Consider the following 26741-nt stretch of genomic DNA (forward strand, 5'->3'; position numbering starts at 1 on the left):
AGATGGCCTGCCAGACCGAGCGCCATTGGGCCAATCGCTGGTGGGATGGCTGCAATAGCTGGAGCTCCCATTGGTAACAGGGTATAGGTTCCGCCTCCTCTTACTTTGGTGATTCCCATTGGAAACACAGTGAAGGGGGCATGCCGGGAATTGTAGTCCCCTCAGGAAAGCAGCGTCTTGATCAGTGTGGCGTGGTTCTGTACCTTGGGAGGAGATGAATGGGAAGCGGCCAGCGGAGCCTGGCCCAGCCAGGGTGGGAAAAAAGGGAAAGAAGGAGGTGATGGCGGAGTTTTCGGACGCTGTTACGGAAGAAACCTTGAAAAAGCAGTTGGCTGAGGCCTGGAGCCGCAGGACGCCGTTCAGTCACGGTAACCGGGTGCTCTCAGGGAGGGGCCGCCACGCAGGGGTCTGGAGACCTCTGAAAAAGCCCTGGGACTCGCGCGCAGCCCTGGGCAGCGGGGCCGCCAGGGGAGAGGCTCTTGGAGGACTTTGACCACCTTGTATCCTCCTGCCTCGGCTGCTGCTCCCTTTCACTCCAAATTCGGTTTGAATTTAGAAATGTGAGAAAAGGGAGAAATGGAGGCCGGAGAGTTTTGGGAAGCAGAGGGTATGCAAGTGATAGTTGCATTCTGGAGTCACAGATTACTGAGTTAGAGTCCTCTCCCCTGATTGTGCGTCGCCGGGCAATGGAATTAACCTTATTAAACTTCAGTTGCTTCCTACGTAAAATGGGATAGTTCATAGTATTTACCTCAGAAAGTCGGTGAATGGGAGCAATACACTAATGCTTGCAAGCTTCAGTATGTTTCCCTGAGTAAGGCCCAATACACATCTGGACAAATACGGGAGTAGCTGATGTCATTTCTCCTGCTAGGGCGTTGCTTGGCTGTCCCAGGAGAGTCTAGCCAGGGCATTTGTCGCGAGCTCGGCTCCCTAGTGCATTCGTCTCTACGCGACTGTAGTTTGACTCCATCATGTATGAAAATAAACGCGCGTTGACCAAGGAAAGGAGCCTACGTTGAACGTTTCCAGCCTCAGTTTTAAATATCACCTTATGTGTTCAGAGCTCTGCTTCATGCGCCAGGCATTCCTTTCTAGAGTTTGCGGTAATTTTTCTTTCCGTTGTCAAGTGCTTTGAAGAGGTGAGTCCTGGAAAACGATGGCGTAGTATGAAAGTGCAGACTCTGTTCTCTCAGTTTCTTCATCTGTAGGATGGAGAGAGTGATAATGTCTCCCTCAGAGCTGTTGAAAAGATTAAATGAGATAATGGGCCTGGGACATGGTAGGTGGTGCTGATGATTACAGGATGGGGATCTAGCCAGCCGGAAGCAGTGAGTAAATGTTGGGGTAGAAATCAAGGAATTAGAGGCGGTTATGCCTGAATTGACCTGAATTTTTTTTTTTTTTTTTTTTTTTAAGTACAGTAGGTAGTAAAATGCCTCTGACAATAACTTAGGAAAAGAAAAAGCAGGGAAACTGCCGGCCAGTATTGCTACTCTCATTTAATGTGCTACCCAAAGTTTGAGGGAAATGAATTAAGAATCTAAAATACATTCAATTCAATATGTAATCATTGAAACACATTTTTAAAAAAAGAGTAGGGGCCGGGCACGGTGGCTCAAGCCTGTAATACCAGCACTTTGGGAGGCCGAGACGGGCGGATCACGAGGTCAGGAGATCGAAACCATCCTGACTAACACGGTGAAACCCCGTCTCTACTAAAAAATACAAAAAACTAGCGGGGCGTGGTGGTGGGCGCCTGTAGTCCCAGCTGCTCGGGAGGCTGAGGCAGGAGAATGGCATGAACCTGGGAGGCGGAGCTTGCAGTGAGCTGAGATCCGGCCACTGCACTCCAGCCTGGGCGACAGAGCGAGACTCCGTCTCAAAAAAAAAAAAAAAAAAGAGTAGGAACCTTGATTTAGTGACATCACCCATCACTCATCTCAAGGACTAGTGTTGTAAGCATAGTATCTTTAAAAAGTAGTAGTTCATGGGTAAAGAAGAAAGGTCAGAGCTTATGATTTTTTCCCCAAATCTTACACTTTAAGTATTAGGTTCCCCAAAATTCATGACCATCCCCTTTTGTATTAGCGGTGCTGTGTTACTTGGGGGTCAAAAATACAAAAGGAAAAAAGCCACAGATAATACTTTCCTTCCAACAGAAGTCATTGTCATGGACATGGACCCTTTTCTTCACTGTGTGATCCCAAACTTCATCCAAAGCCAAGACTTCTTAGAAGGGCTTCAGAAGGAACTGATGAACTTGGACTTCCATGAGAAGTATAATGATTTATATAAGTTCCAGCAGGTATTTATTCCCCTGCCACATTAACTCTTCCAGCTCAGAAATTCACTGTCTCTGAAATCATTCAATACCTTTAGCCTTGAGGTTTTAGGATGAGTTTGCCTTGAAGGGTCCTTGCATTGACATTGTTAAGAGCATGCCTTCATTTAACCAAGCTTACTGAATGTTAACTATGTGTTAAGTGCTATAATTATTATATGGAAGCCTTAGACAGTGCCTGCCCTGTAAGACTTCAAAATCTAGTGTTTTAAGTGCAGGCTCTGTACTCTCAAAGACTTCTCAGTTTCTTCATCTGCAGCATGGGGAAAGTGATAACGTCTTCCCTAGGTACACAGATTTCTATGGGTCTCATGGCCTTGTGTCCTCTTGGATGTCTAGTAAGTGTCTGACTCTTAAGTCCAAAACTAAACTCCTGGTCTTCTCTAAATTTGCTCCACCTGCAGTTTTCCCCATCACAGTTAATAGCAACTTGATCTTTCCAGTTGCTCAGGCCAGAAGTGATAATAGGGGTGAAAGTGATGGTGATAGAGATAGTGAAGAAACAAATTAAGCCGATGAGTGAATATGTTATAAACAAAGGGATTAAGTACATGTGGGTAAGTGGTATGATGATGAAGAGAGTTGTATGTTGGGAGACAATTACCATTTAAGATTTTGAGTTCGGGCTGGGTGCGGTAGTGCATGCCTGTAATCCCAGAACTTTTGGGAGGCCAAGGCGGGTAGATCACCTGAGGTCAGGAGTTCGAGCCCAGGCTGGCCAACATGGTGAAACCCTGTCTCTACTAAAAATACAAAAATTTTCTGGGTGTGGTGGCATGCACCTTTAATCCCAACTACTTGGGAGGCGGAGGCAGGAGAATTGCTTGAACCCGGGAGGTGGAGGTTGTAGTGAGCCGAGATCACATCACTGCACTCCAGCCTAGGCAACAAGAACAAAATTCCATCTTGAAATAAATAAAGTTTTGAGTTTATGTTTTTGTTTCAGGTGGCTTGCTATATTACAGTATGCTCTACATTGCAGTAGGGCAAAGAGTTAATATTCTTTTTTTTTTTTTGGTGGACAGTTTAATTGGGCAGAAAAGACGATCTCTTTTTTTTTTAAGGTTGGTTTTTCTACTCTGGAAGACACAGCCTAGTCTAGGTATAGAAATACAGGTCATTGGTTTCCCAGTTTGGGGGTATATCTTTCAGTGCATGGAGGATGTCACTCTTAGAAATCCTTGTAAACCTCAGGGACATCTGTACTTCAAATTGGGAAAAAAAAGAAAAAAAAAGACAAATGAAAAAGGTGAAGATTTTTTTTTTTTTTGCATTTTCCCATTTTATTTTATCTGGGATAAGAGAGTAAGAAACGAATTTCTCTCTCTTATTCTTCTACACTAGAGCTGATTGTTCAGATGGATATATCCTGAACTTCCCCAGATCTTTCTGTCTTTGGGCCTTATACACATGACTGAATTAACCAGGATAAATACATGAAAGATATGACTGTTAACAATTCAGAAAGCTGAAAACTAAACTGCTTTCCATGGTAAGGTTGCACAAAACCACAGTTGCCTGCTATTGTGATTATCACACACTTGGCCTCTTGTTGATTTAGGGCCATATGCATCTGATTACTAAAATTGAAACATCAAAATACTTTTTACTTAATGCAATTTGGAAGATTAAAAATACTGGAAGAGGGCCCAGCACAGTGACTCACGCCTGTAATCCCAGCACTTTGGGAGGCTGAGGCAGGTGGATCACGTGAGGTTGGGAGTTTGAGACCAGCCTGACCAACATGGAGAAACCCCATCTCTACTAAAAATACAAAAAATACAGGGCGTGGTGGCACGCACCTGTAATCCCAGCTACTCAGGAGACTGAGGCAGGAGAATCGCTTGAACCCGGGCGGTGGAGGTTGCAGTGAGCTGAGATTGCACCACTGCACTCCAGCCTGGGTGGTGACAAAGTGAGACTCCACCTCAAAAAAAAAAAAAAAAGAAAAACTGGAAGATAAAAGGCAAAATAATAAAAAGAGCCTTGGGTGATTGAAAAAAAAAAAAAGGAGCTGCCATTACTCTGGATCCACATGGAAGTTTGGTGAAACTACTGTGAATAATTTTTACTGTTAATCTCTGTTGGACAGGAACTCTTCACCCTGACAATAGATGTAAAACCTGGTTTCATTCTCCTGCCCCTTTAATCCTCATCCATGCCCTTTTCTTTGCTTGTGGTATGAATTGACTTGATAATTGGGTCTCTGACATCTTCCAACTCCCATAACCAACTCTGTCATTAGGAGTTGCCCAATATTCTGTATTTTTTAAAGTAAGCATTATTGAGTGCATAATTTATGCCATGCTAAGTGCTTTATATTTATTCATTAAATCCTCAAAACAATCCCATTACTATACCTGTTTCATAGTTGAGGAAACTACATTAGTTTTTCTTTTTTCTGGATCATTCCCTTCAACATAACAAAAAGAAAAAAAGCTGTTAGTTCTTATCATAAGAAAAAAACAAAGTTCTTGACCTAATTTTCCCTTCAGCTACCACCCCATTGCTGTGCTTCTCTTGACAGCAGAATTTCTTATAAGAGTTGTCTGCACTGTGTCCAATTCCTCTCCTGTCAGTCTCTGGTAAGCCCATTTTAATCAGGCTTTTGCTTATACTACTGCACTGAAACTACACTTGTCAAGGTCACCCATAACCTCCACGTTACTAAATCCGATAATCAGTTTTCAGTTCTTCCTTGCTCATCAGCAGCATTTGACCTACTATATCACTGCTTCTTCCTTGAGACATTTTTTTCACTTTACTTTCAAGTTACCATGCTCTCTTGGTTTCTCTTCTTCTTCAGTGGCCATTTCTTGTTAGCTTCCTTTGCAGGTTTTCCTCTTCCACCTGACTTCTTTTTTTTTTTTTTTTTTTTTTTGAGACGGAGTCTCGCTCTGTCGCCCAAGCTGGAGTGCAGTGGCCGGATCTCAGCTCACTGCAATCTCCGCCTCCCGGGTTCACGCCATTCTCCTGCCTCAGCCTCCCGAGTAGCTGGGACTACAGGCGCCCGCCACCTTGCCCGGCTAGTTTTTTGTACTTTTTTAGTAGAGACGGGGTTTCACCGTGTTAGCCAGGATGGTCTCGATCTCCTGACCTCGTGATCCGCCCGCCTCGGCCTCCCAAAGTGCTGGGATTACAGGCGCGCCCGGCCCCACCTGACTTCTTAATGATAGAGTACTCTGCATCCTAATGCTTGGCCTCCTTCCCTAGGTACACAGATTTCTGTGGGTCTCATGGCTTTGCCTCCTCTTGGATAGCTAATGAATTTCTGACACTTAAGTTCAAAACTAAACTTCCGGTCTTCTCCCTCTAAATCTGCTCCACCTGCAGTTTTCCCCATCACAGTTAATAGCAGCTTGATCTTTCCAGGGGCTCAGGCCAAAAAGGAGGTCATGCTTGATTCCTCTCTCACCTTATATCCAGTCCATCATGAAACTCTGCCATCTCCACCTTCAAAATACAGGCAATCGCCACATGACATGTTCTGTCAACAACAGATACAATAATGGTCCCATAAAGTAACACCTATTTTTACTGTACCTTTTCTATATTTAGATATGTTTAGATACACAAATACTTCCTATTGTATTGCCTGTAGTATTCATTAGAGTAACATGCCAGGTTGTCCGTAGCCTGGAAACAATAGGCCATACCATATAGCCTAGGTATATAGTAAGTTCTGCCATCTAAATTTATGTAAATGCACTCTGTGATGTTGGAACAACAATGAAATCACCTCACAACAAATTTCTCAGACTGTAAATGACATGCCACTGTATATCCAGAGAAGCCCACTTCTTACTACTTTCACTGCCAAAAGCCAACCCCTGGTTCAAGCTATCTGTGTCTCCCAGGGATTATTCTGTTAGTGTATCAACCATTTTCCCTTTTACTGTCTCCTGCTTAGACAGTCGCTGAAGTCGTTGTATTTTTAAAATATGTAAATGGACCCAAGATAATTAAAAAATATGTTCACATAAAAAGTTGTACACAAATATTTATAGCAGCTTTATAATTGCCAAAAAGTGGAAACAATTTAACTAATGAATAAACAAAATGTGGTATACCCATAGAATGGAATACAACTCAGCCATTAAAAGGAATGATGTACTGATACTACCACAACATGGATCCTTGAAAACATTAGGTTAAGTGAAAGAAGTCAGATGCAGAAGGCTATGTATTATATGATTCCATTTATGTGTAATGTCCAGAATAGGCAAGTGGTTGCCAGGAGCTGGAGGGAGGAGAGAAGAGGGAATGACTACCTAAATGGGCACAAGGGTTTCTTTTTGGGGTGCTGAAAAGTTCTGAAATTAGGAAGTGCTGATGATTGCCCAACATTGTGAATATACTAAAATCTAATGAATTATACACCTTCAAAAAATTGAAATTATGTGGATAATTATGTGTTAGGCAGATATTATGTTAAAAAATGTTATTTCTCAAAAACTCCAATGACTCAATGACTTTTTTTTTTTTTGCTTCAGAAATCATCAGGTGAGGCCTCTCATTTCTTTAAGTCAAAGCCAAAGTACTTAAAATGGCTTTAAGTCCCCTATTACTTTTTTTTTTTGGACGGAGTTTTGCTCTTGTTGCCCAGGCTGGAGTGCAATGGCGAGATCTCGGCTCACTGCAACCTCCGCCTCCAGGTTAAAATGATTTTCCTGCCTCAGCCTCCCGAGTAGCTGGGATTACAGGCATGCGCCACTATGCCCGACTAATTTTTGTATTTTTAGTAGAGACAGGGTTTCACCCTGTTGGTCAGGCTGGTCTCGAAGTCCTGACCTCGTGATCCACCCACCTCGGAGTTCTGGGATTATAGGCGTGAGCCACTGCACCTGGCCCCACTATTGCCTTTTTGGCCTCATCTCCTACTGCCCTCCCTCTCCCTCTCTGCTCTTGCAATAGCTTGAATAGGCCAGGCATGCTTCATGCTCAGGGCCTTGAATGCTTTGTGCCTTGATATTCCCTTGCCACACTTCCCAGCCTCCTTCAAGTCTTTGTTTCACCTCCCTGAAGTCTACCTTGGCCAACCTGTTTATAATTGCAAACCACTCTCCAGGCTGAGCACTCCCCATTCTTCTTTCCCTGGGTTTCTTTTTTTCCCTTACACACTTCTCACCATCTTTATACTAATCTGCTTTTTGTGTCTGTTGTCTATCTCCCTCAACAGGTGTAGAAACTAGACTATAACGACTTAAGTATTTGTTTAATGAATAAAACACAGAGGGTAATAACTTGGCAAGTCACAGACCCATCCAGTGGAGGGGCCCTGTATTAAGCAGCCTGGCTTCAGAGTCGGGGCTCTTAATGACAATGCTAGGACCAGAACACTCACTAAACAGCTCTCCTTTGTGTGTCTCTTATGTGAAGGAAATCCCTTTTTTTCTCTCTTTTCATGATCAAGTCTGATGATTTGAAGAAGAGAAGAGAGCCTCACATCTCCGCTTTAAGGTAAACAAGTAATCATATTTGTTGGGTGCTAAATATGTGCCAGGCAGAGTAGTAAGTGCTTTAAATGTTACAACGTTGTGTATGTCATATAATTCTTGTTGACATTGTTAACCCACTTTGTAGAGGAGGAAAGAGACCAAGAAATTGAGTTTACATAGCTTAAAATTAAGGGAGCTAGCATACAAACCTAAGTCTGTCTGATTCCAAGGCCCAAGTTCTCAGTGATAAAATGCTCAACCTTGTTAGTAATCAAGGAAACAGAAGTTAAAACTGGAGATACTATTTTTCACACGTTAGGTTGGTAAATATTAAAAATAAAAACCCTAGTGTTGACAGATATAGATCGATATCTTTATACACTGCTGCAGTCTTTCTTAGAAGATGGTTTTAAAAGATGTATCAGAACCCTTACAAGTATGCATATCTTTTTGTAGAATAATTTCATTTATAAGAATTTATCCTGAGGGCCGGGCGCGGTGGCTTCCGCCTGTAATCCCAGCACTTTGGGAGGCCGAGGCGGGTAGATCACCTGAGGTCAGGAGTTCAAGACCAGCCTGACCAACATGGAGAAACCCCATCTCTACTAAAAATACAAAATTAGCTGGGTGTGGTGGCACATGCCTGTAATCCCAGCTACTCGGGAGGCTGAGGCAGGAGAATTGCTTGAACCCAGGAGGCGGAGGTTGGGGTGAGCCGAGTTCAAGCCATTGCACTCCAGCCTGGGCAACAACAGCGAGACTCCATCTCAAAAAAAAAAGGAGTTATCCTGAGAAAAAAAGGATATGCTCAAAGATTCCATACAAGATTATTTATTGTAATATTGTTTATAATATTGGAAATTATATACAAATTTTATGGCCCATGGAGATTTAAACATAATAGTACAAAACATAAAGTGGAAACTCTACAACCATTAAATATGATACATATGAGTTTCGACACATGAATGTGGTAGTTATCTATTTTCTCAATTCTAAGAAACTTTTAACATTTTAACATCTCTGGGATCTAGTGTCTCACACAATCACTTTTGTGTCCTACTTTAATTGACAGCATTTTTTTCTTAGTATATAAAATAATGATACTTAACACATTTTTGTCGAGAGAAAAAAATAAAACAATACACACACTTTGATGCTTTGCTGTTTTTTCTGACCAATGGATTCACATCACATGATCTTATTTTAAAAAGAGATACACACACCTACATTTGGGTGTCTGTGTGTACAAAGTAAAAGATTTGGAAAAATAGAGTAACTCTTGCTGGTAGGAATACAGATTTTTTTTTTAACAGTTTTTTACTTACATGGGATTTTTTCCTAGTTTCTATAATAAGTATATGTTGCTTTGTAATAGCTGTTTTTCATCTATATGGTATAAATTATTCTCATTATATATTTTTTCTCTGCAACACTTCCATGTATTATAGGCAGCTTGCACAGTTTCTTCTAAATCCTGAAGTATTGCTTGTGTGTTAACTGTAACACATTATGTTTCATATTTACTTAGATTTTTTCCCCCTAAAGAAAGATTATCATGCATTAAGGCATTATCTCCTTAGTTCACAACACCCCTCTGCTAAGCATTTCATGTGGGACTGAGTTACATTCCACATCGAGGGCTTACAGCCAGATGGTGAGCAAGCTGCAACTCCTTAATCATTACAGAGAGCTGATCTTTTTATTTCCCACTTGGGCTCTGTGAGTTCCTTCATGAATACAATTAACAAATGCTAACAATGACAGAAAATAAGCCGGTCCTTGTGACACTTTCATAGAATGAGTAGAAGAGCTTTTTCTGGAATTTGTGAAAGCTGATGTTACCAGTAAAGGATTTAAGACTATTAGTTGCTTAAAGTATCACGACTTGAAGAAATATTTATCATTCACATTATCTGAAGCCTGGTTCAGCAGTTTGCTATCCTGACCCATTTTATATGATTTGCAACTCTGCCTTTAAAAGTTATATGGACTGACTGAGCACAGTTATTTTATGGAATGTTCTTTAAGCTTGTTCACAGCTGATAATGGAATTTTTTGGTTTTGGTAGTATATAATACAAAAAGGTATTTCCTAATGAAATCTTAGAGATCAACCTGGAGATTTGATATTTAGTTATAAACAGGACAGTTCTATTTTATGGGAATTTCGGTTATGTGCATTTGGAGTAGGATGATCCAAAAAAATATTAAGTATCTTTGTAAGCGTAATTTGAACTAATGTAAATCTTTTAAAAATGTTTTTAATTCTTCAAGGTTAGTAATAATTCATAATTTCAAAGTTGATTGCCTGAGTGAGTTATAAATTGTGTTAAGAGAGTTCTACATGGAGAGCCAGTTTAGCTGGTAAATGGAAGCATTCACCATTTTCTATTGGTTTCCTGTTAGCATCAGAACTTCTATGAAAAATTATACTCATTATTATGCATTTAATTCAACACTCATCATTATTGCCATTTAAAGTTGTTTTAATCTTCTAAAACAGTGCCACCCAAGTGTTCATTAAATGGTGGTACCAGTATTATAGTGCTTGTGATTTATAATAAATGTATATTTGGTCTTGGTCTCTATTCCTGGCACAGACCTTTCTGACCTCCTGCAAGGGAAGAGGGGTTGGAGGTTGAGTCAATCACCAATAGCCAGTCACCTAATCAATGATTCCTTCGTAATGAAGCCTCCATCAAAAACCCTAACCAAAGGAGTTCAGGATTGCTGAACCCATGGAAGTGCTGGGAGGGTGGTGTACCTGGGGAGGACATGGTGTGGAAGCTCCACACCCCTTCGGCATACCTCACCCTATACGTCCCTTCTGTCTGACTGTTTCTCAGTAGTATCCTTTTATAATAAACTGGTAATCTAGTAAACAAACTTCTTCTGAGTTCTGTGAGCTATTCTAGCAAATTATCAAACCCAAGGAGGCAGTAATGTGAACCTCCAGTTTATAACTGTCTGGTTAGAAGCATATGGGTCACAACTTGAACTTGTAATCAGTATCTGAAGTGGGGTTGGGGGAAGGGGCACACTGGGGGTAGTCTCATGGGCCTAAGCCCTTAACCTTTATTAACCCCTGGTAGAAAGTGTCAGAATTGAATTGAATTTTAAGACACTCAGCTGGTGTCAGAGAATTGGACAGTGTGGGGGGATAAGCCCACACATTTGGCATTGGAAGTGAAGTAAAGTGTATAAAGAAAAACAGTTGAGGCCAGGTGCAGTGGTTCATGCCTGTAATCCCAGCACTTTCGGAGGCAGAGCCGTGCGGATCACTTGAGGTCAGGAGTTGGAGACCAGCCTGGCCAACATGGCAAAACCCCATCTCTACTAAAAATATAAAAATTAGCCAGGTGTGGTGGTGCACGCCTGTGGTCCCAGCTACTTGGGAGACTGAGGCAGGAAAAGCGCTTGAATCCAGGAGGCAGAGGTTGCAATGAGCCAAGATCATACCACTGTACCCCAACCTGGGCAACAGAGCAAGACGCTATCTCAAAAAAAAAAAAAGAAGAAGAAGAAAGAAAAGAAAATATAAACAGTTGAGCTTTCCATTTTAGTGCTGAAACACTTGTCTGAAAACCAGTAACTTGGACTAGAACATTGGTGTGATGAGTTGTTATAACAAAGGCCAAACTGCTGCCTTGAGAGGGCATACTTTAAATTTAGGAGAAAGAAAATACTGAGAAAACATGAACCATTAGAACAAAAACTAACAAAAACAATGTAGATAGAGATTTACATTTATTTTTCTGGGAACATTAGACTTAAACTATGCAAATTTGAACTGAGAAACATTTCTCAGAATGTCTCAAATGAGATCTGATCTCATTTGAATGAATGTGATCTCCAGGAAAGAAAAGTTGTGGCCTAGATCCAAATTGTTGTGTGCTAGATCCCACACTGTGGCATGACAAATTATCTTTTGTTTACATTTCTAGGAAAATTCTGTTTGAAGATTTCCGGTCCTGGCTTTCTGATATTTCTAAAATTGACCTGGAATCAACCATTGATATGTCCTGTGCTAAATATGAATTCACCGGTAAGGAAGATAAAGACCTGGTGTCTATAAGATTTAAAGGCTTTAATTCAACATGAATGGAGAGATGGTATCTGTGCACCAAAACATTCAACTGAATGTCCCTGCAAAGCATCCGGATCTTCCTGATAAAGACCCAGTTCATAGACAGAAATGCCTATCTTATTGGAAGGCATAAGCCGTGGTTGTCTTTCAGAATATGATGAAAGCTACCGACCATATTTTCAGCAAAATCCCCATGACATACATACACACCAACTGTACATACAATATCAAGAAATTCAGAGTGATATATAAACTCTATTCTTAGACTTCCTAAGGAATAACCATCTCCTTCAGTGCTATTTTCCCTTCTCTTTTTTATTTTGAAGGCAATAAGTGAATGCATTCTTAAAGGGAAAAAAAAATCAATGTTGTAGGTATATAGTGTAAAACCATGATAGCCTTCTTCACCTTCTCCCTGCTTCCTCTTCTCTTCAGAGGTGCCCATTGTCACCAGTTTGGGATGCATCCTTCCATTTCCCTTTCTGAGCATATAAATGGTTTTTTGTGTTTTTTTTGGATACAAGCTTGGTTTTTCACCCAGAAGGAAAAGGTTTTTTTCTTTTTTAAATTTTACTAAATAATCATTTGAGTGTGCTCTCATACACTGTCCTGGAAGTATAGATGGCTCACAACTTTTAGAGGATGACTTGGTGATACATAGGATCATAAGATATCTTCATTTACTGCCATGTTTTCTTTTTTTTGTTTTGTTTTTTTATTTTTTGTTTTTTTCATTTGTTGGTTTGTTTTGAGACGGAGTCTCCCTCTGTCACCCAGGCTGAAGTGCAGTGGCACGATCTTGGCCCACTGCATCCTCCACCTCGCGGGTTCAAGGGATTCTCTTGCCTCAGCCTCCTGCGTAGCTGGGATTACAGGCATAAGCCACTACGCCTGGCTAATTTTTGTATTTTTAGTAGAGATGGAGTTTTACCAGTTGGCAAGGCTGGTCTCAAACTCCTGACCTCAAGTGATCCACCTGCCTTGCCCTCCCAAAGTACTGGGATTACATGTGTGAGCCACCATACCCAGCCAGTATCTTTTTTTTTTTTTTCTTTGAAGTAATTTCAAACTTGCAGAAAAGTGGCAAGCATAGTACAAATAATTTATTTTTTCCTATTTTACTTGAGAGTAAGTTGTTAGCATGATGTTCTATGACACCTGAATACTTCAGTAATTTCTACAAGGACATTCTCCTACATGATAATCATAAACCATCAGAATCAGGAAATTAATGTTGATGGCTTATTCGACATCAATGGATTATCTAATCCCCAGGCTCCATCCAGGCTTCATTATTTGGTCCTTTATAGCAAAAGGACCCAGTCCAGGATTGCATGTTGCATTTAGTTATAATATTGTCTCTTCAGCATCCCTCAATCTAGAACAGCCCTTACATCTTTCCTGGACTTTCATGATCTTTATGCTTTAGAAGACTTACAGATGAGTTATTTTGGAAAACTTTCCTCGGTTTGGGATTGTCTGATGTTTTCTCATGATTAGATTCAGGCCATGTATTTTTGGCAGGATTACAGAATTGATACTGTGTTCTTCTCACTGTATCAGGTGGTGCATGGTTTTAAATTGTCACATTATTAGTGATATTAACTGTGATCACTTGATTAACGTGGTGGCTGACATCAGGTTTTTCCACTGTTCTTTTCCTCTGTCGGTATATATTTTGTGGGGAGATACTTTAAGATTATGTAAATATCCCATTTCTCATCAAATTTTGATTTGCTTATTTTAGCATTCTCTGATGTTTCTTGCTAAATTATTACCATGAAGGTTGCCAGATGGTGATTTTATAACAATAATTTCTCTACATTTATTGTCATTCCACTCTAGAGAAGACATTTCTCCCGATATATTTATTCATTCGTTTATATTGGTATGGATTTATGGATTGCTATTTGTGTAATGAGCATGTTATCAGTTACTGTCATTATATTGATGCTCATACTGTCCCTGATTTATCAAGGAGAACCCCTTCAAACTGACTTCTGTGTCCTTTTGCTATGTCCCCATCGTTCTTTTTTTTTTTTTTTTTTTTACTTTCTGCAAAACAAGATTTTCCATGCCAAGGTCCTAGAATGACCTGGAGTTGGCCATTCTTCCAAAGAATCCTGGTTCTTTTTAGTGAAGAATGATACTTAACAGTCAAGATCTGGACTCTTAAATGTCTTTGCTATTAGGGTGTCACTGCTCCCAGACCCTTTCAGTGTGAAGAGGTGGTAAATATCTGTATGCATGTACATACACACATGGATGCACACACATACATTTACATTTGGAGTGTATTTCTTTTTTTTTTTTTTTTTTTTAGACTGGGTCTCGCTCTGTTGCCCAGGCTGGAATACAGTGGCGTGATCTTGGCTCACTGCAACCTCTGCCTCCTGGGTTCAAGCGATTCTCCTACCTCAGCCTCCTGAGTAGCTGGGATTACAGGCATGCACCACCATGTCCTGCTAATTTTTGTATTTTTAGTAGAGATGGGGTTTTGCCATGTTGGCCAGGCTGGTCTCCAACTCCTGACCTCAGATGATCCGCCTGCCTTGGCCTCCCAAAGTGCTGGGATCACAGGCGTGAGCCACCGGCATGCCCAGCCTGTATTTCTTTCTTTTTTTTTTTTTTTTTGAGACGGAGTCTTGCTCTGTCGCCCGGGCTGGAGTGCAGTGGCCGGATCTCAGCTCACTGCAAGCTCCGCCTCCCGGGTTTACGCCATTCTCCTGCCTCAGCCTCCGGAGTAGCTGGGACTACAGGCGCCCACCACCTCGCCCGGCTAGTTTTTGTATTTTTAGTAGAGACGGGGTTTCACCGTGTTAGCCAGGATGGTCTCGATCTCCTGACCTCGTGATCCGCCCGTCTCGGCCTCCCCGGCCTGTATTTCTATATATAGATATATAAAACTATAGATATAGGAAACTGAATTCACATTGATTCCTTGAGTTCCAATTGAACACCACAGGGTTCATTCTAGATTTCTGCATTTCCGTATTTGTAACTCCCTTCTTGAACAGTGAGAAACCTGACTCCCATTATCTTCAATGTATTTATTTATTTATTGCAACACTCCCTCCACGTGTAATTGGTTGCAGTTCACCATAGCCTTCCCTCCCTCTCAGCCTGCACATATGCCCATCTTGCTAGCCCCACGACATGGCTTTTAGAAGTTTCCCTCATGAAATTAATGGGAACAAGTGCAAAAGATCCATGTACAATAATGTTCATTAAATTAGTCTTTATAATAGCTAAGAAATAGAAACAACTTAATTAACAAATAGGAAATCTATTAAAGGGGGGAAAGAGTTAAGTTCGTAATCCATATACTGGAATAACTACAGCCATTAAAAGTGATGCCAAGTGTGTATATTGATAGGGAAAGATACTTGCCATGTAATTTAAAAAGCAGGCCACAAATAGCCACTGCTGGATGCTACTCTTTTTAAAAAGTAAATACATATATGCAGGAAAAATACTGGAAGATTATATGTAAAAATATTGTTCGTGGTTGTATCTGGATCTAATTATGTGCTCTTTAGAATTTTTAGAGTTTTCTGTATTGATTTATTTGTTTACTTATAAAAGAGGAGAAGTAAGTGTCATTTTAAAGCTGGAAGACATTTAAAGCTGGAGCTGACATTACAGTTGAATGTCAGATCGACTGATATTAAATGCAGAGTCAGGTGTCAGCTGGTCACTGTCTGCAGGGATCTAAGGTGTGCATTAAACTATTGCAGATGCCCTGCTGTGCCATGATGATGAACTGGAAGGGCGCCGGATCGCCTTCATCCTATACCTGGTTCCTCCCTGGGACGGGAGCCTGGGTGGCACCCTGGACCTGTACAGCATTGATGGTAAGATAAGTATAAGTGCATGCACTTCACCACCAGTGGCCACTTCTGAGTTAAAGCTGAGTTGATTCAGTATCATGTTCTTATATACAATGTCTGTACGCCTCAAAGGAAGTGGAAGCTATTTATTATAGTGACTACCTCAAGAGGAATAAATGCCAGCCCTGACAACCACCTCTTTAAGTTAGACTTGAAAATGACTCCAGAGATCAATTAGAATCCATTTAAGATGAGAAACAGTCAGACCGAGCTTCTGAATACTGATTGGGGAAGGGTAGAGTATATATAAAGCTGCCTGTGGCTAAGAATCTGCCAGGACCAGTCCATTTGACAGAAAGTCAAGGTTTTTTTGAATGTCTAGCACCAGAAGTTGACTCCAGGAAACTTTGAGGACTTATTCCAGCCCTTCTCAATAATAGATGGATGGTGTAGTAAGAACAGATGCCATATAGTCAGACTTGCAAGTATGAGTGAAACAGATGGAAAGGGCAGTATTTCAGGGTCTGAAGGGCACATCTAGATGCTCTCAGAAGTTTGGAAATTGTCAAGAGTAAAATGAGGCAGCCTGGAAGTGGTTAATGATAATGAACCACATTTATGGATGTGTTCTCTCCTGGTGCAGAACACTTTCAGCCGAAGCAGATTGTCAAGTCTCTTATCCCTTCGTGGAACAAACTGGTTTTCTTTGAAGTATCTCCTGTGTCCTTTCACCAGGTAAAGATTGTAAGCCACAAATAGAGTACCAAGGATTATGCTTTTTAATCATCCATTATCCAAACATGACAGCTTCCTGTTAGACTTGTTATCCGATGTTGTTTTAATGCTTAGCATGGAGGACCCTGAAATTAATGTGCATTGGCGGTAATCCCCCTTATTCTTCATGTTCATGTGCTCCTGGGCTTGTCCTTTCAGGTGTCTGAAGTCCTGTCTGAAGAAAAGTCACGTTTGTCTATAAGTGGCTGGTTTCATGGTCCATCGTTGACTAGGCCTCCTAACTACTTTGAACCCCCCATACCTCGGAGCCCTCATATCCCACAAGATGTAAGAAGAATTGCTGATATCCTTATCTTAGGAGTTATAGCATATCATTTGTTTCTCCGATTTTAAAATTAGCTGTTCCTTTTAATGAAACTGTACCTTGAGCTTGGCCCCGCCCCTTTCCACTTCTCTTTTTTTCTTCCTTTTTTTTTTGAGACAGTGTTGCTCCATTGCCCAGGCTGGAGTACAGTGGTGCGATCTTGGCTCACTATAACCTCCACCTCCTGGGTTCAAGCGATTCTCCTGCCTCAACCTCCTGCGTAGCTGGGATTACAGGCGCCCACCACCATGCCTGGCTAATTTTCGTATTTTTAGTAGAAACAGGGTTTCACCATGTTGGTCGGGCTGATCTCAAACTCCTGACCTCAAATGATCCACCCATCTTGGCCTCCCAAAGTGCTGGGATTACAGGTGTGAGCCACAGCACCAGGCCTCCACTTTTCTTAAGTAAACTTTTGATAGTGTCTTTCTCAAGCAGAGTTTTCCAGTACTTTAATAGGAGAAACTTATGAAGTGAGGATCTGCATGTATTTTATTACTGTGAAATGATGTAAGAGCAAAAGCAATAGGAATTATTAACTCACATTTTGCATCTGCTGCCTCTTCATAAGCATGAGATTTTGTATGATTGGATCAACCCTACTTATCTGGACATGGATTACCAAGTTCAAATTCAAGAAGAGTTTGAAGAAAGTTCGGAAATTCTCCTGAAGGAGTTTCTTAAGGTAGGTAGGCTTAGCGTATGTTGTTCTGAATATTTTGTTTGGCATGCAGTTTTGCTTCGTGAATGGGTGAATAGGCATCACTGGGGAGTTTTTGTTTTGTTCCTGATTAGAATGTTTATGTCATTCCCTTCCTCAAATGAAATACAGAAGTGATGATAACACTAACAGTATCAGCGGTATGCTTAGTGGGTTAAGAATCCCTTGGGTATTCCTCAGTTCTCTAGAGTCTTAAACACACATACACACACACACAAGCTTCCACCCTGAGAAGGAGTTGTGTGTAGTTAACCTTTCTATTCATCTAATATGGTGCTTCTTATTACTTTTAAAAATAGATTACTAATAGAGCAATATCTGTTGATGAACATTTGACAGTGATGAGGCAGCTTCTTATAGTAGAAAGAGATTAGAAATCAGAAGACTGGCTGGGCGCAGTGGCTCACGCTGTAATCCCAGCACTTTGGGAGACCGAGGTGGGCAGATCATCTGAGGTCAGGAGTTCAAGACCAGCCTGGCCAACATTGTGATACCCCATCTCTACTAAAAAAAAAAAAAAAAAAATACAAAAATTAGCCAGGCATGGTGGCATGCACCTGTAATCCCAGCTACTCAGGACGCTGAGACAGGAGAATCACTTGAACCTAGGAGGCAGAGGTTGTAGTGAGCTGAGATTGTGCCATTGCACTCCAGTCTGGGTGATGGAGCGAGACTCCATCTCAAAAGAAAAAAAAAAAAAGAAATCAGAAGACCTATTCTCATGCCCTGGCTCTGGTTTTACTAACCTGGGCAGATCACTAAATCACTCTGGGTATTTATTTTGTCTTCAGTTAAACTGGGATTCATACGTGCCTTGTCTTTCTCACAGAGTTGTTGTGAGGGCCAATAAGATAACTTTTGCTGGCATGGCACTTTACAGTTGACTGTGGGTCCCATGGAACCATGGTCCCAAGAGCTATTCCTCCATGAAAAAAGGTTGGGAGACTCAACATCCTGTCTCTCTCTAGGAATTTTATAGCTGACATTAGCATATTAAGATTTTGAGAAGTATTATAGTAAATAAACTGAATATCCTATTCAATTGAGTTTACCTAAACCATGCTATGGGATCTTTCCTTTTTCACACATTTATAACTGACAGGACTGCTTGGGAAACTGCATTAAACAAATAAATGGAAAGCCTCTTGTGGGGAATATTTTAATAGATTAACCAGCTACCTTGTGTCGTACTTAACTTTTTGAATTTAAAATGGTTATTAAATTAGGGGCCTAGAGAATCTGAATTGTTATACAGAGATTGTCATGGTAATGACCTTGATTGTAATGCAGTTTAATTTTTTATCCTCACAACATCTTGTGAATTGTATTATGGTCTGTATTATGATCCTCATTTTATAAATGCAGCAGTTTGGGAGGTTGAGCAGATTGACGTAAGGTATATAACTACTTAAGAGGATGAGCCACAGTAGCACTCAGATCTCTTGACTAAAGCAAGCCGATGATGTATCCAGTCTTCACCCTGGCTTTACCACAGCAGGAGTAGGGGATCTTGTATGAAAGGAGTGAGAGTCGGCCAGGCGCGGTGGCTCTGGCCAACTCCCAACACCTTGGGAATCCAAAGGCAGATGGATCACCTGAGGGTCGGGAGTTCGAGACCAGCCTGACCAACATGGAGAAACCCATCTCTACTAAAAATATAAAATTAGCCAGGCATGGTGGTGCATGCCTGTAAATCCAGCTACTTGGGAGGCTGAGGCAGGAGAATCGCTTGAATCCAGGAGGTGGAGGTTGTGGTGGGCCAAGATCATGCCATTGCACTCCAGCCTGGGCAACAAGAGTGAAACTCTGTCTCAAAAAAAAAAAAAGAAAGAAAGAAAAGAAAGGAATGACAATCAACTGCACCTTTTAGGAATTAGCCAGATTGATGTTTGGCAGAGCTGCTGTACCTGCCAAACCAGTGTGGGGTAATAGGGAGATCTGCTGACTGCTGCTTTATCTGCTCATTTTCTAGCCTGAGAAATTCACGAAAGTCTGTGAGGCCTTGGAGCATGGAGATGTGGAATGGAGTAGCCGAGGTCCCCCTAACAAAAGGTAGAACCTGTCATCTGAGATACTTGCTTCTACATTCAGCACCTATAACTTTTTTTTATAACTAGTAAAATGACAAAAAGCCTAAAGGAAAAATACACTGAGGTGATGACAGGCAATTCATGAAAGAAAATCAAATAACCAACAGGAAAAAATATACAATCATGCACCAAGGCTCACACCCAATAATAGGACACTTGCCCTAATGATGTTTTGTTCTCAGGGACATCCAGTAGCAGGATGTCCTAACCAAATCCTAAGAAAATCTCACTGTTGTAATAACTTGTGCTTTAGTAAGCTGTGCCAAGATTTAGGAAGAGAGGTACAAAGCTAATGATCAGCTTTTATCCCATGAGTCATTTTACATCTGTGGCTTTGCTGAACAACTTGACATTGCTGTTTTTCAGGTTTTATGAGAAAGCTGAGGAGAGTAAGCTTCCTGAGATATTGAAGGAGTGCATGAAGTTATTTCGCTCTGAGGCACTATTCTTGCTGCTCTCCAACTTCACAGGCCTGAAGCTTCATTTCTTGGCCCCTTCGGAAGAAGAAGAAGAGATGAATGACAAAAAAGAGGAAGAAGCCGCTGATAGCACTGAAGAAGGGACTAGCCATAGTCCTCCTGAGCCAGAGAATAATCAGACAGCCATCAGCAACAGCAGCCAACAGAACAATGACCAGACAGACCCAGAACCAGAGGAAAATGAAACAAAGAAAGGTAAGCTGTTGTTAGGATTTGTCCTCACTTACCATTAACCATTCACCATTCAAACGTATTCATTCAGCAAACATTTACTGAGCATCTACTGTACCCTAAGCCCTATTTCGGGAGCTGAAGAACAAAACAGACAAGGTCTGTGGTCTTTGGGAGCTTACATTCTAGTAGAAGACAGAGATTAAATATATATACAAACAACAAGAAAATGTCAAGTAATGAAAAGTGCTATGCAAAACATTGTAATAGGGTTATAGGACAAGAAATGACTGAGTAGGCCGAGCACCGTGGCTTGCGCCTATAATCCCAGCACTTTGGGAGGCCAAGGCAGGCGGACCACCTGAGGCCAGGAGTTCGAGACCAGCCTGACCAACATGGCGAAACCCCATCTCTACTAAAAATACAAAAAAAAAAAAATTAGCCAGGCATGGTGGTGAACGCCTGTAATCCAAGCTACTCGGGAGGCTGAGGTGGAAGAATCACTTGAACCCGGGGGGAGGGGGAGGAGGTTGCAGTGAGTCGAGATTGCACCACTGCACTCCAGCCTGAGCAACAGAGAGAGACTACAACTCAAAAAAGAAAGGAGAGGAAAGGGGAAGGGGAAGGGGGAAAAGGAAATGACTGAGTAGCCTCTTAAATAGGTGATCTAGAAAAGCCTCTCTGAGGAGTGCCATTTAAGCTCAGATCTGAATGTAACAGCCTAAGAAAACTTGCTTGAATTTGGACAAACAAGTAGAAGAAAATTATTACAAGTAGAAGTTTAATCATCTGCAACCAATATGGAGAAGAGAGAAATACAAGAAATTTAAGAGGTAACACTCCTGTGAAAATACTGGCATCATTAATCAAGTAGCGACAAATTCAGCTTAGATGTTTCAGCATTTATTACTATGTCAGATGAGATTATCTGTCACCGAGTTTACCATTCCCTGCTTCCACTCAGATTTCTTGAAAACCCTGTGCAGTTAGGAGAGCAAAGACAAGGGGTGGATACTTGTGGAAACAAAATCATTGGTTTGAGATGCTAAGTGAAAGCAACATAACTCATTCTGTGGCCTTCCAAAACCGACTGACCAGTCACTTTGGCCACTGCAGATATTTAGAAAAACCAGACCCGGGTAGCTTTTTCTGTGCTATTTTAATACACAGGGTAGCCTTTCTTTGAAAGATTAGTTTTCCGTGTTAATTGATACTGGCATTTATGCCCAGACCCTAAGAGGAACCAGAGTCAGTATCCATGGAGTCTCAGTCTCAAAGGGATTTTTTAAAAACCTTATCCACTTCCGTTTGATTTTTTTTTTGTTTTGTTTTTTGAGACAGGGTCTTGCACTGTCACCCAGGCTGGAGTGCAGTGGCGCAGTCACAGCTCACTGCAGCCTTGACCTGGGCTCAAGCGATCCTCCTGCCTCAGTATCCCAAGTAGCTGGGATCACAGGCATGTGCCACCACACCCAGCTAATTTTCTTGATTTTTTTTTTTTTTTTTGTAAAGACGGGATCTTGCCATGTTGCCCAGACTGGTCTCGAACCCCTAGGCTCAAGTAATCCTCCCATCTTGTTCTGCCAAAGTGCAGGGATTACGAGCGTGAGCTATCACACCTGGCCAAAATTTGTCCAGCTCTATTCCTTTTTTGGTTTCATTTTTATGGGAACCTGCAACTTAGAATAAAATCTATATGGGCAGCCAAAAGATGCTTTATTCCATTGTTGAGCATCTACTGTATACAAGAGGCTCTGGGCCAAAGGAGCCTCAATCTCCTGACCTCATGATCCGCCCACCCTGGCCTCCTAAAGTGCTGGGATTACAGGAGTGAGCCACCACGCCCTGCCCACCAAAGCAGTTTTATATATCTGCTTTCCAACATAGCATTTCTAGAAGATTTTATTTCTTTTTTTTTTTTTTTTTTTTTTTTTTTTTGAGGCGGAGTCTCGCTCTGTCGCCCGGACTGGAGTGCAGTGGCCCGATCTCAGCTCACTGCAAGCTCCGCCTCCCGGGTTTACGCCATTCTCCTGCCTCAGCCTCCCGAGTAGCTGGGACTACAGGCGCCCGCCGCCTCGCCCGGCTAGTTTTTGTATTTTTAGTAGAGACGGGGTTTCACCGTGTTCGCCAGGATGGTCTCGATCTCCTGACCTCGTGATCCGCCCGTCTCAGCCTCCCAAAGTGCTGGGATTACAGGCTTGAGCCACCGCGCCCGGCCAGAAGATTTTATTTCAAGAATGTATGCCACAACTAAAAGTTTTGAAAAACACTGTTCTCTAGTATAATTTTTAATGCCTGCAATCTATTGGATCAGATGACCTTAACCAGTCCTGTGTTGAGCATTTAGATTTTTTCCAGTTCTTCACTGTCATAACAAACGATGCAACCATTGTGTCTTCAGAATGCTTCTCAGAAGTATGGTGATACATCAAAGACTGCTCAAAATTTTAAGGCAGTTGCCAAATTGCCCTCCCCAAAACCTGTGTCGGTCTGCACTCTCACCAGCATTGTACATAATGATATTTTCATTCTTCCTAGCAAACTTGTATTTTCTTTTCCAACTTACTTATTCTTTAGGTGAAAATGGCATTTGCCTATCATTGACTAATGGTGCATGGTTGTATATTTTTCCCTATTGGTTACTTGATTTTTTTTCATGAGTTGACTGTCATTACCTCAGTGTATTTTCCTTTGGGCTTTTTGTCATTTTATCAGTTATTTAAAAAAAAAAAAAAGTTACATATAGGAGTATTAACCTTTTTTTTTTTCTGAGGCAGAATCTTGCTCTGTCACCCAGGCTGGAGTACAGTGGCGTGATCTCAGCTCACTGCAACCTCTGCTTCCCAGGTTCAAGCGATTCTTATGCCTCAGCCTCCTAAGTAGCTGGGATTACAGGCACACGCCACCATGCCCAGCTACTATTTTCGTATTTTTTAGTAGAAACGGGGTTTTGCCATATTGGCCAGGCTGGTCTTGAACTCCTGACCACAGGTGATCTGCCTGCCTCAGAGGGGTATTAACCTTCTGTTTAACAGGTTGTAATCGTTTATTTTTTAATTTTGTTCAGCATGGTTTAAATTTTATAAAATATTTTAGTAATCAGGTCTATCTTTGCCTTTCCTGGTTTCTACTTTAGGTAATAACATGCTGAGAAATCTCTAAGGTTAGATAAAATAATAATCATGTTTTTACATATATATATATTTTTTGCAACTAGATTTCTTTTCCATCTGAAATTTATTATTATAGAGAGAAATCAAAATTCAACTTTTTTTGTGTGTGTGAGATGGAGTTTTGCTCTTGTTGCCCAGGCTAGAGTGCAATGGCACAATTTCAGCTCACCACAACCTCCGCCTTCTGGGTTCAAGCAATCCTCCTGCCTTAGCCTCCCAGGTAGCTGGGATTACAGGCATGCACCACCACTAATTTTATATTTGTAATAGAGACGGGTTTTCTCTATGTTGGTCAGGCTGGTCTCGAACTTCTGACCTCAGGTGATCCGCCTGCCTTGGCCTCCCAAAGTGCTGGGATTACAGGCATGAGCCACCGTGCCCAGCGCCAAAATTCAACTTTTTTACCCCAAAATAGAGCTGGCAATCTTTTATAAGGCTGGATTGGTAGAATAGCACTTCAATCAAAGGTTTGAAAGGAATGGTTTCCCTGTATTGCTGTATCATTCCTAATTATCATTCCCTTACAATCTAACAGTTCTATCAAGGTTATTTTTTAAAGTTGCTCATCCTTTTTTTTTCCTTCTTAGAATCAAGTGTCCCCACATGCCAAGGGGAACTGAGGCGCTGGAAGACCGGTCACTACACTTTAATTCATGACCATAGCAAGGCTGAATTTGCCCTAGACTTAATTCTCTACTGTGGCTGTGAAGGTAAGAGAGTGGAAAGCAGTGAATTATTCCCCATAGGAGGGGCAGTCTCTTCTGAGGGACCCTTTCCAGCTGAACCAATTCGTAAGTAATTTGCCTAGTTCAGAATCTCAGATCACAGGATCTCAAAGTCGAAGGGATTTTAGGGGTCATGAGTTCCAGTCTCCCAGTTCAAAATAGGATTTATATCTGTGACTAGGGAATGGGGAGATGGACCATGCCATAATTTTCCCCTAAGTGTGCTCCCAGATCTATAGATTTTATGTAATTGCCTTTCTGGGAAAATATTTAGTATTTAATTCTCTCTTAATTTTCTTATTCAAAGTTTTTTGAAATAAGTCTGCATTTCAGTTCAACTGTCTCAGGAAATTAGGCATTTAGGGGAAGGGAATCCATGACAAACTAGATGATAATAAGTTCAAGCTCATAAGTCATAGAACCAGTTACTGCTGAACTCCCAGATCGCCCACTGCAGCATGGGATCAGTGATTTAAACAGATGATGCAACTCTTGCAGTGAGGGCTTTCTGAATGCTATTTGTTTTTCTCTTGTAAGGCTGGGAACCAGAATATGGTGGTTTTACTTCTTACATTGCCAAAGGTGAAGATGAAGAGGTAAGTTTCTTCTGATAGCAAACTATCCTTTTTAGTTATTGAGAATGCTTTCATTTTTCAAAGACCCAATTTTTACGACCTTTTACCAATGTCTTTAGCTAATAAATCTGTTGGTCTGCCAGGCAGTGGTTCTAATTTCTAGTAGAAAATACTCAACATGGAATAAAGATGCTAAAGGATACTCAGTAAGCATTTATTTTACCCTCCTGAGAAATTCCAAATTAAAAGCCTTGTGGTGCATTGCCACAAATCTTACAATGTATAAGAAATAAATGTAATAGGTAAGTACCTTTCAAGGTATATGCTGGAATAGGGCTTGTTGGAAAATGGCTTGACAGCCACCCCTAGTAAAGGTTCATTCAGAGGACCCCTCTTATCCCCAGATTAAGTGCTCGGTATGGAAACCATCTGTTCATGGTTAATCATGCAAGAGTTGAGAATAAGTTTCTCTTTTTCAGCTGCTAACAGTGAATCCAGAAAACAATTCTTTGGCATTGGTCTACAGAGATAGAGAGACTCTGAAATTTGTCAAGCATATTAACCACCGAAGCCTGGAACAAAAGAAAACCTTCCCAAACAGAACAGGTTTCTGGGACTTTTCATTCATATATTATGAATGACAGCACTGGACAAAGCTGAACAAGAACGTGACCCTTCGTCAGTACTGGGAAGTCTGGAAGAGCTAAGCATGGAGTCAAGGAGAGCTACATGGTAGCTTACCTGACAGTGTTCTTAAAACTGGTTGTCTTTTACTAGGACTCATAATGATTGTCCTCAACCAAGACCTTGAGTTTGGAGCTATGTACTTATCTCTTGATTAAAAAAAAAAAAAATTGACTTTTTTTAAACATTGAGTCCTTCTTTTTCCATATTGGCTTCTTTAGTGAATTTTTAACTTCAATTTTTTTTATTGAGGTAAAATATTTATAACATAAAATTGACCAGCTTACCCATTTTTAAATATGCAATTCAGTGGATTAAGTACATTCCCCTTGTCCAGCCATCACCATCATCCATCACCAGAACTTTTCCATCTTTCCAAATTCTGTGCCTGTTGAACAATAACTCCCCACCCCGCTTCCCTTAGCAACAGCCATACTTTTTATCTCTGTCATCAACTTCACTACTCATATTTCTCATATAAGTGGAATCATTCAGTATTTGTCCTTTTGTAACTGGTTTCACTTAGCATAAAGTCTTTAAGATTCATCCATGTTTCCAGCGTTTCGGTTTTTTTAGAAAAACTCGTAAGTTATTGCAGCCAGCCATGGTGGCTCATGCCTGTAATCCCAGCACTTTGGGAGGCCAAGGCAGGCGGATCACCTGAGGTTCAAGACCAGCCTGACCAACATGGAGAAACCCCGTCTCTACTAAAAATACAAAATTAGCTGGGCGTGGTGGCACATTCCTGTAATCCCAGCGACTCAGAAGACTGGGGCAGGAGAATTGCTTGAACCCAGGAGGCGGAGGTTGCAGTGAGCCAAGATTGTGCCATAGCACTCCAGCCTAGGCAACAAGAGTGAAACTGAGTCTCAAAAAAAGAAGGGAAAAAAAAAATGATTGCAGATTTTGTTCTTCTCAATCATGCTGGTTTAGAAAATTACAGAGCCTTACATCCTGATCATGCTGGGCCTTAGAATTCTGACACAGTGAGTCATCACATTTCCTCCCATTGCCTGTGGCCTTGTTCCACCATGACTCTCACAGGACAGTGTAGGCTTAGATAATGTGTAGTATTACTCCTTTGGAAAGGGTCTGGCCTACCATCACATGCCCCAAGAAACTTCTGGTTGGTAAAGAAGATAGGCTACTTATTGCCATGTGTAGTCACTTCCAAGTGCCCACTGCCTTTCCATCCTGGAGTTGTGGCCTTTGTATAATTAAATGATTCTAGCCTCACATGTTGCTTCTGTTTTCCTAAATACTGTAGGGTCAACTATATAACTAATTGCTTTTTTTTTTTTTTTTTTTTTGAGACGGTTTCAC

The 26741-nt window shown here is 41.2% G+C and overlaps 1 protein-coding gene across 3 annotated transcripts; it reads left to right on the forward strand.

Moving 5' to 3' along the window:
- The first annotated feature begins 107 nt into the window (after positions 1–107).
- OGFOD1 (2-oxoglutarate and iron dependent oxygenase domain containing 1) lies at positions 108–26654 on the forward strand. 3 transcript variants are annotated; one of them, XM_033218449.1, is made up of 13 exons: positions 108–368; positions 2163–2308; positions 7758–7804; positions 11729–11829; positions 15609–15725; positions 16345–16436; positions 16635–16763; positions 17372–17485; positions 19494–19573; positions 19978–20285; positions 24022–24144; positions 24697–24755; positions 25214–26654. In XM_033218449.1, the coding sequence occupies exons 1-13, from the start codon at positions 215–217 to the stop codon at positions 25373–25375; spliced, it is 1632 nt and encodes a 543-aa protein (XP_033074340.1). In that variant the 5' UTR covers positions 108–214; the 3' UTR covers positions 25376–26654. The 3 variants fall into 3 exon arrangements, with proteins under 3 accessions (XP_033074340.1, XP_033074341.1, XP_033074342.1); XM_033218450.1 differs by lacking the exon at positions 17372–17485; XM_033218451.1 differs by lacking the exon at positions 2163–2308 and having other exon boundaries at positions 233–368.
- The last annotated feature ends 87 nt before the right edge of the window (positions 26655–26741 follow it).

The sequence above is a fragment of the Trachypithecus francoisi genome, unplaced genomic scaffold (assembly GCF_009764315.1).
Source record: "Trachypithecus francoisi isolate TF-2019V2 unplaced genomic scaffold, Tfra_2.0 Lachesis_group10, whole genome shotgun sequence".
In the NCBI taxonomy this organism is placed as follows: domain Eukaryota; kingdom Metazoa; phylum Chordata; class Mammalia; order Primates; family Cercopithecidae; genus Trachypithecus; species Trachypithecus francoisi.